Here is a 17,022-nt window from a genome sequence, read left to right as displayed (position 1 = left end):
TCAAGAAGACAAAGATTCTCATCACAGGACCAATCGGTAGCATCAGGATGGATGGCGAAGAGATTGAGATTGTTCACAGCTTCAGTTTGCTTGGCTGCATGGTCAATACTCTTGGCACCAGCAGTCAAGAAATAAAAAAGCGTATTGCGATGGGAAAGTCTGCGGTTAGGGACCTCTCTAAAGTACTCAAGAGCAACGGTGTCTCTCTGGAGACTAAGGTCCGCGCCTGATACAGGCCATGGTTTTTGCAATCACTTGTTATGCATCAGAGAGTTGGACAATGACTAGGGAGGATAGAAGGAGAATTGACACCTTTGAGCTGTGGTGCTGGAGAACAGTATTGAATGTACCATGGACTGCCAAGGAAACAAACAGATTCATCCTAGAGAGGGTTAAACCAGGCTACTCCTTGGAGGCAAGGATTCTGGGGCTTTGTCTGACATACTTTGGACATGTTGTAAGGAGAGACATGTCCTTGGAGAGGGACATCATGCTTGGTAGGGTAGAGGACAGTGCAGGAGGGGAAGACCCTCTATGAGGTGGATTGATTCAGTGACTGGGGTAATTGGGATGGGTGTGTCAGAGGCAATGCGATTGGCACAGGATAGAGCAGGGTTTAGGGCTGTTGTATATAGGGTCCCTATGAGTCACAAAGGACTCGATGGCACATAACAACAACAACATATTCAGGTTTCAAAACCACTTCCTTAGGTCTCAGTTTCTCCATTTTTTGATTGACCCTTTGGAGGACAAGTAAGGTGATCTCTGATGTCATCTAACTGAAATTCTAGAGTCCCCACTTGGCACTGCCTGTAGTCACAGGCATGTGGATAAGACACTATTTCTCTGAACTTGTTTCTTCCTTACTCAAACAAGGAAAATTACAAGTCCCACTCTTTGTTGCATTAAGACAGAGACACTAGAGGCACCCAGTCCTGGATGTGAATCCTACTTCAGCATCGTTTGCCCAGTGTGACTTGGGGCAAAGCAGTTCATCTCTCTGAGCCTCAGTCTCCTTAACTGTAAAATAGGAATATAATGCCTGCTTTTGCAGAGCTGTGCAGAGGATGCATTGAGATGTAGATCTTGCAAACCCTGCTCCCAAATGTCCATGTGGAGCTAAGTTATCCAACAATCTAGGGCTGAGAAGTAAGATCTAGGAGCTGCCTGACCAGGGTCATCCCCCCATCCATGCTGGCTCTTGGGGCCTCAGTCTGCCTATCGTGACCTCATGTTGGCCTCTGTGCCCATCCTGGGCAGGGAATAGGGCAGTCACAGAAATGTTCTAGAGTTGGGGGGAGGGGGAAGGCTTGATCACTGTCTTCACATAATTAAAGGGCTGTCAGACACGAAATGATAATTATAGGGATGATCATGGATTTGGCAGTTCACAGCTTACATCTGTAATCACGTTGAGGCTTACAGCCTTGCTGTGAGGTGTTGATGATGTCACCCCTGTGAATAGGGGAGAAAGTGAAGGCCTGAGGTGCTGAGTGAAGGGCTGGACAGCACTGTTAGTGATCAGGAAGGCCAGGAGTCTAACCTCAGCCATATCGCACTCTCCCATCCTGGGCCACTGGACCCCACCTTCTGTGGGGACTGGCTTTGTTCTGTGGCAACAGAGACCCACATCAGGAGAGTGAAGAGGGAGGGAGGTGGCTTCGGTCATGCCCTTGCCAGGTCCTTGGCCTGTGAGGTCGTGGTGATCTGTACAGCATGCCAGCACTCCTGTCCCAAGTCACCGAGCAGGAAGCTGGGGCTCAGAGAGGGCAACTGTCTTGTTCAAGGTCACTCCTTTAGTTAGTGGCCAGGCTAAGGTACAAATCCAGTGTTAATGGACTCCAAATCCCAGCCTTCCCCATCTGGCTGCTAGTCTCGGGATTTTCAGCCTAAAGGAAGCCCAGGCATTGGGGAGGGCGTTTCCACCCCAAAGCCAGAGGAGCTGCAGCAGCAGAACAAGCGCCTGTCATGGGGCTCAGCAACAGTCTCTGCCCTGGGTGATAAAACAGGAGCTCCCAGGAGCTGTGACTCTGAAGGTCTGGGGTGCTGCCAAGGGGCGGCGAGGCGTCTCCTGCTGGGCACTGCCCCAACACAGATTTGAGGCTCCAGCTTCTATGTTGGGTCCAGACCCCAGGGGGCCTCTGGCAGTGGAAGGGTGGCTATTATGGTGGGCAGAGGTCTGTGGTGCGTGTTACACAGCAGCAGCCCCTCTCTCCCCTCCAGCCAGCCGTGCCCACATTACCTGTGGAGAACTGAGTTTGTGGCTACACTCTGTCCTCTGAATGTAGAGGACTCTGGAGCAGGAGGCACAGGATAGAGACAGAAATGGTTGAGGGGAAGCTGTGAGAATCAGCAAGAAGTCCTCTGGGGAGACTGTTGCACACTCCATTTCCTGGGGGAGATGCAAGGATGGGAAAAGGATGAGACAAGGAGAATGGAGCTGAATTCCGGGAGCCTCTGGGGTTCTCCACTCTGGCACCCTGGGCTTCAAGCCTTCACTTCCAGGGAGTAAGGATGGGGTGTCTTCTTTGTCCACATATAGGCCGCCTCCTTATTCAGCAACTCTTTGCCTATCTGGGGCCTCAGCAGACCAAATGGACTTCAACCTGTAACCACCCTTGTGACAGAACTGTCCCATAGGATTCCTTGGCTGTCATTTTTTATGAGAGCACATCTCCAGGCTTTGTTCCTGAGAGGCCACCAGTTGTTATTGTCCCCATTTTACAGATGAGAAAATGGAGGCTTAGGAGGTTAAGTAACTTGCCCAAGTGGCAGAGCCAGGTTAATTTACTTCCATAGCCCATGCTATTTCCATCTCCACAGTTCAGAATGTGATTCAGGACCAGATTGGTTGGTACTCAAAGACCATGTAGGAAGTTCCAGGGAAAGGATGCCTTGAGGAGGACCCCAGAAAGACAGAGGGGAGAGGAGTCCAAGGGTACCAAGCTGAGCCTAGGATCACTTTGCCAGGTCCAGAGTACACAGGCAGGTTTCCAGGAGCTGTTCAGGGCAGCTCCCCAGAAGCCCTACAGAACACTACATTCTGCCCAGACCCTTGTATTTAAGTCTCGTCTTCACTACTCCACTACTTGGTGACTTTGATAAACTGCTCAGCTTCTCCAACCCCCCTCCACTCACTTAGGCTGAGCCTTTGTGCAAATGTGCTAGAAGTGTGCCACAATGGATATGCACAGGAATGGTCACTCGGAATGAGTGGGCGGCACTCCTAATGCCTTGCGACGTGCTTTGTCCGGCAACGTGAGCCTTTCTCTAAGCTCTGGTGTCTTCATTCGCTCTCAGGTGGGGGACAAATACCCATAAATAAAAACCCGGGCATGTGTGGCCTGTGAAAGATGTCAGTGTCACGGAGTTTCCTTCCCTCTGGTCCCCTCACTATGCCTCCGTCTCCTGGGAGCAGGGCCAGATTGGCTTGTTAATGGGTCGAGCAGAGCAGGCAGGCTCAGGCCTCTCCCGTAATGAGCCCTGACAAGGACCATTAGAGCCATTTGGAGCCTCTTTATCAGCGGAGCTGCTCTCACAGGCCACTTCCTGCACAGCTCCTAGCCTCTCCTTCCCTCCAGCGCCTGCCATTCAGCTTTTCCTCTGATTGTTCCTGTAGTGACCTGCTGCCTCCCTCCCCCACCATCCCTGACATGGCTGAGCCTCTGCACCCCCACCTGCAAGTTCCCCGTGGTTGCATAGCCTCTGCTTCCAGCTCCAGGACTTTAATCCCTAGATACCCCCAGGCCTGAGCCCTAGTTCTGATAATGGGGCTCTAAGTTCCTTGTGGATCTGACCCTGCCCCCATCCATGCATGCCCTGGGTGCCTCACCCATCTTCCTACTCTAATCTTGTCACCTGACTAGTTCCCAGGGACACAGAGGGGGCGCCCAACCCCTCACTCATGCCTGCCTGGCCCTGCTACAGTATGGAATCTAGCCCAGTAAGGAGGATGACACTTGGAGAAGAGTTTCTCTCGAGCTACAGGCGCTACTGACACCTGCAGTCTGTAGCCACCTGTCAGCATTTCTTTGGGGCCCTGCATGGCATCTTGTCATGCCATGTCCTCCCATGCCAGCAGCAGCTTTTCCACCTTGCACCTAGCCCCTGCACGCTCCCAGCCCCACTGTCTACCTACCACCAGGCCACTTGCCTGAGGAGAGGACCTGTCATAGGTCAAGACTCTCCCCTCATCCTGGCCTGTGTGCTGATCAGAGGGACAGAAGCCTTGTCCTTGCGGAGCTGGAACAGTCTCTGTGGGCAGACAGTCACTCAGCTCTGCCACTCAGAGTCCATACAAGGCTAAGCATTCCCTCCCACAGTGGAGGGAAAAGTCCCCCATGAGCTTTCTCCTGGGTGGGCCAGCACATGAAGAGGCAGCTATTGACTGTGGAGTCTGTGCGGAGTTAGAGATGATTGTAAGGGGTTTGTGGGTGTTCTTAGGAGATGGATTTAGTCTGCCAGGAGGCAGAGAGGCTTTGAAGGAACAGGGTTTGTCCAAGGAACCACAGATGGGTTGTTTTCTAGATGGCAAGCACAGCTTATACAGAGGCACTGAAGTTTCAAAGAGTTTGTTTGAGGAGCAATGGGATAACTCAGTACTTGGAGCATAAAATGTGTACATTGGGGCAGAGAGGAGCCAGAGAACAGAGATTGACCTGGGTCTGATCAGGAGGTTTCTCCATGTCATCTGAGGAGTCCAGCCAGGGGACTCTTGAACAAGGCACAGCATGGCCAGAGTCAGGCAGGTCAGCCTTGGGACATGGTCAACTATTTGGAAGACCTAGATGGTCAAGCTAGCCTGGGACTCATCAACTGAACTTGGCAGGAAATGAGAAATAAGCAAATAAGAATAAATACATGAGCAAATAAGAAAGCATAATAGAAAGGGGACTCTCTAATGTGTACTAAGTCTCCTGGGGTCTGGCATGGCGAAGGTGGTTGGAGAGAGGTGCTGGCTTAGACATGTATGTGGACCAGCCCCTGCAGACCCGGTTGTCCTCACCTTGATCACAGTGAGGGAAGCAGACAACCTCAGCCCATTCCTGCTGCCCCTCATGGCCCACCCTGGCTGGTAGCTGCAAGGGATCAGTTGCAGGAGGCCTGTTCTGTTCCTAGCTATGGTTTCTCCAGCCCTGAGCAAAGCTGTTCCTCACAATCCTTGAGCTGTGTCTAGTCGAGGGATACCTGGGCTCCTGAAGTGGGCCAGGGTGGAGGACTCCAAGCCCTGAGCGCCTCAAAGGTGGTGCAGGTCTTGATTTGCTCCCCACAGGTCACTTCTTTGTTCTGATGATCTCAGCAGTTTCCCAGAGTGCAGGATGTACCAAGTTTGTTGTGCTTCTGAGATAAGAGGGACGGATGAAAGCAGGGATAAACCAGGGGGCCCGGCAGGAAGTGCCTGCAGACCTGAGCCAGCAACTCAGGAAGCAGCTGTGGTGGGGTCAGCACACTTCCCCTACCCTGGCTGAGACAGGGGGAGACCTGGATCTGCCCTAAGGTTCTGGGGCCTGGGGAGAGGACAGACCACGCACTTCAAGGCCTGGCACTGGGCTCTGGCCCTTCATCCTAACTTGCTGTGCAGCTCAGGCAAATCACTTCTTTGTAGCACAGGTGGGGGTGAAGAGGAAGAATGCTTGCTTGGTGGGCACGTTGGGGGATTAAATAAAGTGAAGGTTCCAAGATAAAACCACTAGACTCAATTTGCCTAGAGTAGGAAAGGAAAAAAGAGAGTCAGAAATTGTTGTTGTTAGGTGCTGTTGAGTGGGCTCCCACGCATAGCGACCCCATATGTAAACGAAATGCTGCCTCTTCTTGACCAGCCTCACCGTCTCTGCTGTGCTTGTGGCAGCCACTGTGTCAGTTCAGCTGCCTCCTTTGCCGTGAGACCAGAACTGGATGGGACCTCGCTACCATAACTATTAAAGAATCTTAGTCAAAAGCATTAAGAATGTAGACAAGGATTTCAAATTTTCATCGAATCCAGACTTGTAGAGCCATGGTCCTGAAACAATAGCCCTGAGATCATCTTTAAGTTGTTGTTGTTGAGTTCCATCAAGTCCCCTATGACTCATGGTGACCCAAAAACAACAGATCTCAACCCTGCCCTGCCCGGTACTGCTGTACTGTCTCCACCATGCTCAAGTCTGTTGGATAGTCACTATGTCAATCCCTCTTGTTGAGGGTCTTCGTCTTTCTCTGACTCTCTACCTTTCCCAGCATATGATGTCTTTTTCTAAGCACTGACACTGTGCCCAAAATATGTGAGACAAAGTCTCACCATGCTTGCCTCTAAGGAGCCCCCTGGTTGTACTTCCTCCAAGACAGACATGTAATAGTCATCTGGCTTAGTTAATTCATGACATCGTCCTTGATCATTTTGTTATGTTCTTCTAAAGAATTCCCTTCGTGTGATCAAACTGACAAAAGCACTCGAAAAATTAGATGAGAAGGTTAAGGAGCCATGAGTTAATGGTGACAGGATAATTGGAACAAGATAGCATGAATGACGTGTAGAATTCAACTGGTGTATGGGACGGGTTTTGTGTCTATTTTCACTGAAACAAAAAACAAAGCTAAACAAGCAGAACAAACAGGTGAGTTGTGACTTCACAAAGCACACATCACTGTGCTGGTGGGAAGGCTTCAGAGCAGCCTTCTGAAAGAGTGGCAGATGGGCACCCACTGGGCAGACCTAAAGGCACAGCAAAAAGAGCACAGCCCTGGGCAATTCCCCTGCCAGAGCTCCTCACCAGGTGTCACTTCCCCTTTCCCGGCTTCAGTTCCTCCCTTGTGCTGAGAAGGCAGTGAACTCTGCCTGTTGAGTTTGGCTGTAAAGAAGAGAAGGGACTCAGGTGGAAGGTGACCTGGGGACCTGTCTCAAGCCTGTGTAACCCCGTCCCTCTCCTGCTCTGCTCTTCCAGTGGGAGCGCCTCTGGTTTCTGCTCCTCACCTTCACCTTTGGCCTCACACTTACTTGGCTCTACTTCTGGTGGGAAGTCCACAATGACTACGATGAATTCAACTGGTAAGTGTTTGTGTGGTGGGTAGGGCGGTGGAGCTCTGAGGTCTGGCCTGGGACCTGGGGCCTCAGTTTTGTACCTCTCTCCCAGCTTGCCTGTTAGAGCTGAGCTGTCAGCTTCCTGTGTGACCTTGGGCAAGGCCGTCCCCTCTGAGCCTCGGTCCTGTCTCCCTCCCAGAGCTTTGGTGAGGCTAGTGTGACATTGTGGGTGGGATATGCATGAGTACCACAGGCTGGCAAGAGAAAAGATAGACTTGGGTCCTGTTCCCCAGGAGAACCCAGCCCAGAAATGAGGGTGAACACTGAAGTAGCTGGAACTAGGAAAATGAGAAATCCATGCCCAAAGGGGAGCCTAGGGGAGGTTTCCTGGAGAAGGAAGCTGCTCTCCCTTGAAAGTTGCTTGGGTTTGGAACACATGAGACTTCGGCTGCTGGTCTACTGGGAGGCCCCAGTGTATTACAAAATCTGGACATTGAAAGAAAGAAGGTTTTGCAGCTGCAATTAAAGAACTTCACACAAGAGCTGAAGTAAGCAAGAGAGATTCAGGGAGTACATTCCTGGTCTGCAGGGATGGACACTAGGAAGTATAAGGCTCAGGGCAGGGCTCAGGCCAAGACCTGGGCCACTGGTTGCCCCTTTTATAGACAAGACACTCTAGACCCAGAGAGACCAAAGACTCAGCAGAGAAGGCATCCTAAGACACTCTTCTATCCCTGGCCTCCTAACTAACTCCTTTACCTCACTGTGGGGAGGGCTAGCAGATGCTAAGGTCTGGGACAGCCCAGGGTCCTTTGTGGGCTCCAACCTCAGGTCCAAAGGGCAGGGTTCTTAGAAGGTTACCTGGGAGCAGGAGAGACACCTGCTTCTTCCTCATCCCCATCCACACTGCCATTGTCTGCCTTTTGTCCTGCAGTGACAGGCTGTGTATGGAGGAAAAGGACCCTAGGTTCTCATGGGAACTTCTCCCTTGATAGATGGAGAAACTGAGGCTCAAGGTCACACAGTCAGGTAGGGGCAGAGTTGAGGAGCAGAAGCTAGGCTTCTTCACTCTCCATCCAGTGACATTTCTTTCTTTTGATCAGAAGTTCAGCTCACTGTGACCATCCGCAAGTCTCTTGAGTCTCAGTTTCCTGTTTTGTAAAATTGAGGTAACTCTGGCCTCATCTAGTCTTTCTGAGAAGAGATGGACATGAAAGGACCCACATCTCCACTGAATTGGGAGGCTGCTCCCTGGGAGGCAGACTGTTCAACTTAAAGGTGGCCATAAGTTAGCGCCTGGGGTTCCGAGGACCCTGGAACACTGATTGGCTGTGGTTCTTGGCTTATGTGAGGATCCTCATGGAGTCTGGGGCTCCATTCTTTCCATACGCACTCGGCTTTAAGGAGCCAAATAAATTACACACTGCTCTTCTGCCCCGACTCCCAGCAAGAGGACCTGGGCCCACCTGAGTCCAAGAGGTGGCCTCTGGCCTTTGTTAAATGCTATAAACCAGTTCTTTATTCTCAGTGTCCAAAGTACAAGTGTTGTTATTATGGGTAAATAAGTTTGTTCCCTGATTGCCTTTCACTACATATACTGAATGGAATATCATCAAGTCCACCCCCATCATATACAGATGGGGAAACTGAGGCCCAGAGAGGGACAGAAGTCACCCATGGCCATACAGCTAGTTAGTACCAAAATCATACATTAAAGTCAGTCTGAGGCAACTGAGACTCAGGTTAAGTTGCCTTTCCAAAGCCACACAGAAAAATGGAAATGATCTGGGACTTGAAGCCCCTGATTGTCTCATGCACAAACCTACTTTGACCCAGGAAGTTCGTTCCCTTCCGCAGGGTTGGGGAGGCTGCAGAGGGAAGGCCTGTCCTGGGACTTGGGGTCAGCCAGGGAACCTGTAGCTCCTTCTGCGTGGCAGTCCAGGTTTGTGTTCAGGATCCTTCCCTGGCCCTCATGTCAAGAGTCTCTCCAAACAGTGACATCCATCCTGTAAGAAAATGTGAGCACGACCTGGGTGGTCAGTTCTGTGTGAAGAGGACCAGAGTGGGGCCATGTGGGCTGACACTGGCCTGGGGGGCCTCCTGCCAAAGATAGTCATCCTTAAAAGACCAGTAAGAGCAACATAACAGTAATTTCCATGGGTGACTTCTACCTGCTTTGAGCCACAGTTTCCCTAATTGTAAAATAATTTGTATACTTGGGAATCTTCCAGGCAGATTTTCCACTAAAATCAGAGGGTTAGGGCCAGAGAAGGGTGTAGGGATGGTAGTTGTCCCATGGGGTCCATCTGGTCTCCCTCACTTCCCTTGCCAAAGCCCAGATAGCAGCAGGTCTGACCCTGCCGAGTGCTGACTCCATTTCTCAGACAACCTTGAGCAAGTCACTGCCATCTAGCTGGGAAAGCTACCACACAGGAAGGGTGTGGGAGCTTAGTCGTTTCAGAAAGCAGCTAAGCAGCCAATAACTGGGCCTTAAAAAGTTCATGCCCTTTGACCCTATAACTCTGTATGAAACTATATGCTAAAAAATAATGCACACTAAGCTGTATGTACCAAAAATGTTCAGCTTGTTTAATCCTAGTGAGGACTTGGAAACATTTAAGTGCCATTAGTAGGGAGTTGGTTACATAAATTATGATTCATTAATTCAGTGAAATACCACATGATTCTTTTAAAAAAATATCACATTTCCTTAGGAATTTTACTGACATCGTTGTTAGTAAGAGATTGTTACTGGGTGCCATTGGGTCAGAACCAACTCATAGCTTACACTCCAGCAGCCTTTCAGAGGCAAAAAAATCACCCAGGAGAAGATTGCCCTTCTCCTCCCATGGAGCAGCTGGCAGGTTTGAACTGTATTCCTTTGCATTAACAGCAGAACACTTTACCATTAAGCCACCAGAGCTCCCTTAAGAGGAGGACCACTTGTTTACTGAACACCTGGGCCTCGCCTCACTGTGAAGGGGATTCCATTCTTACCCTCGCCTCTAGATGAGGACACTAAGGCTCAGAGAGGACTGTGAGGTCAAAAGGTGTGGAAAATGCCACACAAACTTTGTTGTTTCTTGAGCATATAAAAATTGTGTCTATACTGCATGTCCTGTTAAGAATGCATTAGAATTACAGGAAAAGTTGGAAACATTAGCACAATGTGACACCAAAACACAGAGTGAGCATATGCCATTTGGAAAATGATGCTGATGGACTTGCTCGATGCAGGGTTGCTGCACACCTCCACTGTGTATAACATGCAGTTGTTATCTGAGAAACACAATAACATGATGTGTGTGTGTGTGTGTGTGTGTGTGTGTATTACGCTATATCACCAATACTAAGATGCTGTATTTTCTCATTTTAACCTTGAGAGAGAGATGATGCTCACGACCATGGTGCTAAGAGCCCATGAAGCCTGTTGCCTCGTCACCCATTAGAAGCAGGGTGGGCAAGCACCCCACTCAGTCATTTCCACAGCCACGGTATAGCCCTGGGTCCACTGTATATGCAAGTACGGCAGCGAAGGAGAAAAACCACTAGGAGGAAGTTTTTTAGAAGTCTTGTTACTATTTACTTCTGGGAATAGAACTTTGGTTTTCTCTATGCCTTGTGATGTCCCTGAGTCTCCGCACTGAGGCATGGCTGACACTCAGGGCATCTAGAACTCTCTGGGCTCCCCGGACAGCACCTGGTCCCTGGGCTGTATTAGAGCTCACAGCCCTCCTGACCAGGAGGCTATGTTGGTTCCTGGAACAGGTGTGACCCTGCCCCTTCTCTTTGCAGGTACCTCTACAACCGCATGGGCTACTGGAGCGATTGGTCAGTGCCCATCCTCGTGACCACAGCTGCCGCCTTCACTTACATTGCAGGCCTCGTGGTACGTGGGGGCTGTTGACTGGGGAGATGGCCTTGCTCTGAGAGGGAAGGGGGACTTGACCTGTGCCAAGCTGAGCAAGGAGCTTGCCCTGGCCTACAAAGTCCCGTTGGCTTTTCCTGGGCCTCTTATGTTGCTGTTGCTCTGAGACTTGGCTTTTAGGATGTGAGAGGGCTTCTTGCTTTTTCTAGCTTCTCTTGGTTGCCCCCTGACCTGTTGAGAGTCAGGCCAGCTTTTCAGACCCATTGCAGATGTTTCCCTTCTGGAAAGCACTGGGTTGCATGGCTGTTCTCAATATCCTGCTTATTCAGATGTAGATCAATCCTCTTGCCAGTCTAGGGACTTCTCAGGGGTAAGGTCTAGGATTTAAGTCTGTTTCCGAACCCTGGGACCTGGAACTCTCAAAATAGTTGATGAATTAAGTTGGATAGTACAAATGCAGCAGGACCCAGTGACTCCTTGAGGAGAAATCTCAAAGAACGGGAAGCTAGGAGCTGGAAAGAGTCTGGGAGGAGGCAGGCTGTGGCTGGGCTGAGCAGGGCTGGGCAGGGCTGGGCATTTCCACTCCTATAGGGAAGGCTTGCTGACTCTGTGTTTTGAGTCAGGCCCAGGGCAGCAGGTTGGTGGGGGTGTCAGGGAAACCCTAACCAGTGTGGGAGCCTTCTGGTCCCACATGGAGCCTGAATGTCTCCCTGGTGGCCCCTCCTCAGATCCTGGCAATATGTCACATCACCGTGGGGCAGCAGATGAACCTGCACTGGCTACACAAGGTAAGGGCCGTCTCTGCCAGGGCTGGGAGAGGGCAGGGGAGGCCGGGGCAGAGTCTGGACACATCATTCCACCCCTGGGTCACAATTATAATTGCTATAATTGCTAATCCTGAGCACATACTATATGCCAAATACTGTTCTCACACCAGGCCTTACCTCCTTAACCCTTGGAGATACTATCATCGTCCCATTTTGCAGCTGGAGAAACTGAGGTGCAAAGAGTTTGAATAGATTGCCCAAAGTCTATCAGTTAGTAAGTGGCAGCTCTGGGATTCTAACCCTCTAACTACAAAAGCTCACTGCTGTCAAGTCAGTCCCCACTCACAATGAGCCTCCATTGGGTTTTCAAGGCTCTATGTCAGATAGAGGAGGAAACTACCCAACCTTCTCCCTTCAAGTAGCTGCTGGGTTCGAACTACCAGAGACTCATGTAGTTAGCAGCACAACTCACTGTGGACTGTACAGTCTGCAGCTGTAAGTCAAGTCTCCTGACTGGTTCTATTTTTTCCTTTGTTCTTCAGGAAGCTCTTTAAAAAACCCTGATCCCTCCTCCACTTAAAGCCCTTTTCACGACTCCCGTTGATCCCTGAGCACACTCTGTCACTCAGCATTAAGGCCTTGCCTGACCTGGGCCCCGCTGACTTTTCCCAGCTTATGTGAGGAGACAGTCACCCTCGCTTCTGCCGTGAGACACCTCAGCTCTCCACCCCCGCAGCGTGTCTGCCTCTCCTCCACTCACAGCTCACTGCTCTTGTCCTTCCTTTCTCTCCCTTCCTGCACACTCTGCCTGCTCACGTGGGTTGGGTCTGTCCTCCTGCCTGCACCCTAGGCCCACCCTCCCCTGTCTGGGAGTTCCTTGCAGATCGGAGCCAGCTCTGTCCACTGCTGTGTCCTCAGCACAAGCAAGTGGGCTCTTATTTCCAAGCCCCAGCTCTCACTCCCCATTCTGAGGGTGTGTGATATTGATATGGGATGTGCCTACACTTTTGTTGAGGTCTCACTGAGCACAAAGCTGACCAGGACAGAGCTTCTCTGGTTCTAGAGCTACAAGCTATGAGGAAGGATTGGGCCATCTCTCCCTTCCCAAAGTCCAGCTCGGCCCAACACACCACTTGGGAAAGGGCAGAAAATATCAAGAATAACTATGAGCCCATGAAGTGGGCCCCAAATGACTCTTAAGAGGTGGGGCTCACATCCTGTGGAGCAGGACCCCCAGGAAGAGGGGAGCTCAAGTTGAGGGGCTTAAGTAGGCCTTTGAGGAGGGCAAGGTACCAGAAGGTACCGAGGGGAACATCCAGGATCAGTTGAGGACTCCAGTCTGAGCTTTAGAAAGACTTTGAGGCAGGGGTCATCAGCACACAGGTGGTGACTTAAGACTGCACCCCTGGTCCTCTCTGGACTTCCTCTTACTTGTCACTCTATTGTGAGGTCCCTCTTGGATGTCTGCGGTCCTGTCTGTAAAGTCCTTTCTCTTTCTGGCTGCAAAGCTGACACATGAAAGATCTGCACCAGCTGGTACCTCAGGTGGAGCTGAGGTATGCTGTGGACACCTCCTCTGAGCTGTGCCTGGCTCTCGGCAGGTCAACCCCATCTGCTTGATCCCAGAAGAGAGACCTCAGGGGGTGCTGCTGTGGCCGGAGGTAGGCAGATCAATGTCAGGTCTTCTCCTGTGTACAGGAGGATCGGAGCCCTTCATCCGTGCCGGTGCCAACACCCCGGGTGACAGGGCTGCCTTCCGCCCCGGCTCTGCCCCTCCTGTGAGATCTCAGCAGGCCCTTCTCAGGCAGCGCTCATCCCAGCCGACCTGCTGCACCTGGAGGGAGGGAACCCCAGGGCCTCGAGTCCTCCAGCAGAGACGAGAGATCCTACTTACCAGTCTGCTTCTGAGATTCCTTCATTGATTCTAAGGAATCCTTATTCATTTTTGGTTGTGAATTAATTTTTTAAAAACGTCACTGTGGTAAATATCTATAACATCACATTTGCCATCTTAATAATTTTTACATCTATGACCTAGTAGTATTACATTTACAATGTTATACAATTATTATTATTCCTTTTTAGACATTTTTTCATCACCCCAAACCAAGTCTATACCTATCAAACATTAACTCCCCAGGCTCTCCTCCGCCAGCCACTGGGAACTTTAAGCCTACTTTCTGTCTCCAACTATTTGCCTATTATAAATATTTCATCTAAATAGATCATACAATATTTGTCTTTTTGTGTGTGGCTTCTTTCACTTAGCATACTGTTTTCAAGGTTCATGTTGTAGCATGTATGAAATGTCATTCCTTGTTATGTAAATAATATCCCATTGCATGGGTCGAGAACATTTTGTAATGCATTCATCTCTTAATAGATGCATGGTCACTTCCACCTTTTAACTGTAGTGTACAGTGAACCCTGGTGTCCACAATTCTTTTTGAACACTTCCTTTCATTTCTCTTGAGTATATGCTTAGGAGTAGAATTGTTGAGTCATATGGTAATTCCATGTTTAACTTTTTGAGGAGCTGCCTACCTATTTTCCACAATGATGGCACCCTTTTATTTTCCCACCAGCAATGCACAAGGATTTCAGTGTTCCCATGTCCTGGCCAACACTTGTTATTTTCCTTATTTCTTTGTTAACAGTCAAACTGATGGAATTCAGAATTTTAATTCATTTTGAACAATGTAAAACATTGGTAAAAGCATTCAACTGTGTAGATCATAACAAGTTATAGATAAAATGTAAAAAAAATGGGACTCCTAGCACAGTTTAACGTGAGGAACGTGTGTATACATCAAGAGGCAGTTGTTTGAACAGAACAAGGAGATATGCATGGTTTAAATCAGGAAAGGTCTGTATCAGGGTTGTGTCTTTTCACTATCCTTATTCAGTCTGAATACTGAACAGATAGTCTCAGAAACTGAACTATGAAGGACTCTGCCTCAAGACTGGAAGGTTTATTAAGCTGTGATATACAGATGCACAGCTTGGCTTGCTGATAGTGAAAAGGACGTGAAGTAGTTACTGATGAGGATCAAGGACGAGAGAGCCTTCAGTAAGGATTACTCTTCAAAATCAAGAAAACAAAATTCTTTATAACTGGAGAAATAAGTAACATCATGATATACAGAGGGGGAGAAAGTGAAGCTATAAAGGATTTATTTCATTTTACTTTGATCCTTAATGCCTGTGGAAGAAGCAGTCAAGAAATCAAGAGACATATTGCATTGAACAAGTCTACTGCAAAAGACCGTTTTCAGGCATATAAGGCCTGACTCGACCTATTTTCTGTTGCATCATATGAAAATCTGTACAATGAATAAGGAAGACTGAAGAAGAATTGATGCATTCGATTTGTGGTGAAGGAATACTGAATATACTATGGACTTCCAAAAGAACAAACAAATCTGTCTTCATAGGACAGGCAAAAAGGATGATGAGATTTCATCTCATGTACTTTCTGCATCTTATCAAATGGGCTAAGTTCCTGGAACAAGACAGCATGCAGAGTAAAGAAGAACGTCAGTAACAAAGAGAAGACCCTCAGCTAGATAGACTGACACAGTCAGTGTCTGCAAAAGCAGGCACAAATAGAGCAATGATTGTGAGGATGGTGAAGGCCCAGGGAGTCAGTGCTGCGCTGCATCATGCGGAGGTTTGCTGTGACTCGGAATGGACCGGATGGCACCTAACTCAACAACAAATACATTGACATGCCTCAAAATTACCAATGCAATTCATATTTTCGTTTCTTAACTGCTCGTGCCAAGAATGTTGACTGTGGAACAAAGCAAGCTGAAGCTGTTAACAATCTCAATCTCTTCACCATCTATCTTGATGCTGCCAGTTGGACCAGTGGTGAGAATATTTGTTTTCTTGATGTTGAGCTTCAACTCATATTGAAGACTGCAGTCCTTGACCTTCTGCAGCAAACGCCTCAGGTCCTCCTCAGTTTCAGCAAGCAGGGTTGTGTCATCTGCATAACGCAGGTTGTTGATGAATCTTCCTCCAATCCTGGTGCCACATTCCTCCCCATAAAGTCCAGCCTTTTGAATGATCTAGTCCACATATGGATTATAAAGGTATGGAGATGAATGAATCCCTAATGTACACCTTTCCTGATTTGGAACCATGCAGTATTTGGAACCATGCTCTATTCTGATTAGTACCTCTTGATCCAAGCCTAAGTTTCACATGAGCACAACCACAATTTGTTGTGATCCACACAGTCAAATGCCTTTGCATAGTTAATGAAACACAAATAGACATTCCCCTGGCACTGTCTGGTTTGGGCCAAGATCCATCTGATATTAGCAATGATGTTCCTAAGTGCCATGGCCTCTTCTAAACCCAGCTTACACATCTGGCATTTCTCTGCTGATGTCTAGTCATTTTTTGATCATTTTCAACAGAATCTTGCTTGCATGAGATATTAGTGATACTGTTCTATAATTTCCAGACTCTGTCAGAATACCTTTTTCTGGAATGGAAATAAATATAGATCTCTTCCAGTCATGTTGGGCTGCTAACCAAAGATAAACAGTTCAAGTGCATCAACTGCTTCACAGTAGAAAGATAGGGAGTCTCCTCCTATAAAAGTTTGTCACCTCAAAACCCAATGGAAGGGCTTCATGAATTTGAACCAATATAGCTGCGATGGGTTTGGTTTGGTTTGGTTTGGTTTGACCTAGTATGAGTTAGATTAGGCATTTTTCAAATGTGGTAACTTATTTTTCCTTTTCTATATAACAGCTGCATATCTTTTCCCTTTATGAGATTTTTATGACTCCTAGCTTTGTGTTATACTCCGAAAAGTCTTTCTTATTCTGAGGTTATAAAAAAATTATTGTCCATGGAATAACTTGATAGTTAGGTTGCCATTCTTTTAATATTTAATTTTTTAATTTTTTTTAAGTTCTCTGATGGTATAGAGAATCTTACTTAGTTCTTTTTTAAAAGCATCCTAGTATTCCTAACCCTCTTTACTGAATAATTCATTCTTTTTCTGTAATTTCAGATGTCACTGTTAACATATACTGAAGTTTTAAAATATATTAGCTCTTATTTCTAGATTTTTCTACTTACTTTTATTTATCTGTTTGGTCTTATACCAGCACCATACTGCTTTCGATACTATAGCTTTGTAATAAGCTTTAGTCATGGTCTTTCCTTGGGAGTGTGTTTTCTGAGTCCTGACTAGCAGAGGGGCTGGAGGAGAGGTGCTCAGGACTGTGAAGGGAGGGAGCCAGTGGTGGGCAGGCTGGATACTTTGAGAGATCCAGGGAACAATCCACATGTACCTTTCCAGCCCTCCCAGATCTCTTGCTGACTAGGAACTCCTCACAGTTAAGCCTTCATGGGAAGTCTCGGGTCCA

At 48.4% G+C, this 17,022-nt stretch overlaps 1 protein-coding gene across 1 annotated transcript in view; it reads left to right on the top strand.

Moving 5' to 3' along the window:
* GDPD5 (glycerophosphodiester phosphodiesterase domain containing 5) overlaps positions 1-17,022 on the top strand; it is a 52,852-nt gene that overhangs the window by 11,710 nt on the left and 24,120 nt on the right. Inside the window, exons 2-4 of the mRNA XM_006885585.1 lie at positions 6,921-7,024; positions 10,793-10,886; positions 11,594-11,653. Coding sequence (XP_006885647.1) covers positions 6,921-7,024; positions 10,793-10,886; positions 11,594-11,653 — 258 coding nt within the window. The remainder of the gene's footprint in view (positions 1-6,920; positions 7,025-10,792; positions 10,887-11,593; positions 11,654-17,022) is intronic.

This window comes from Elephantulus edwardii, unplaced genomic scaffold (assembly GCF_000299155.1).
Source record: "Elephantulus edwardii isolate Elephantulus edwardi_28Jun2011 unplaced genomic scaffold, EleEdw1.0 scaffold00044, whole genome shotgun sequence".
Lineage (NCBI taxonomy): Eukaryota > Metazoa > Chordata > Mammalia > Macroscelidea > Macroscelididae > Elephantulus > Elephantulus edwardii.
Note: the sequence above shows the minus strand (reverse complement) of the source record. Positions and strands in the feature narration are given on the sequence as shown.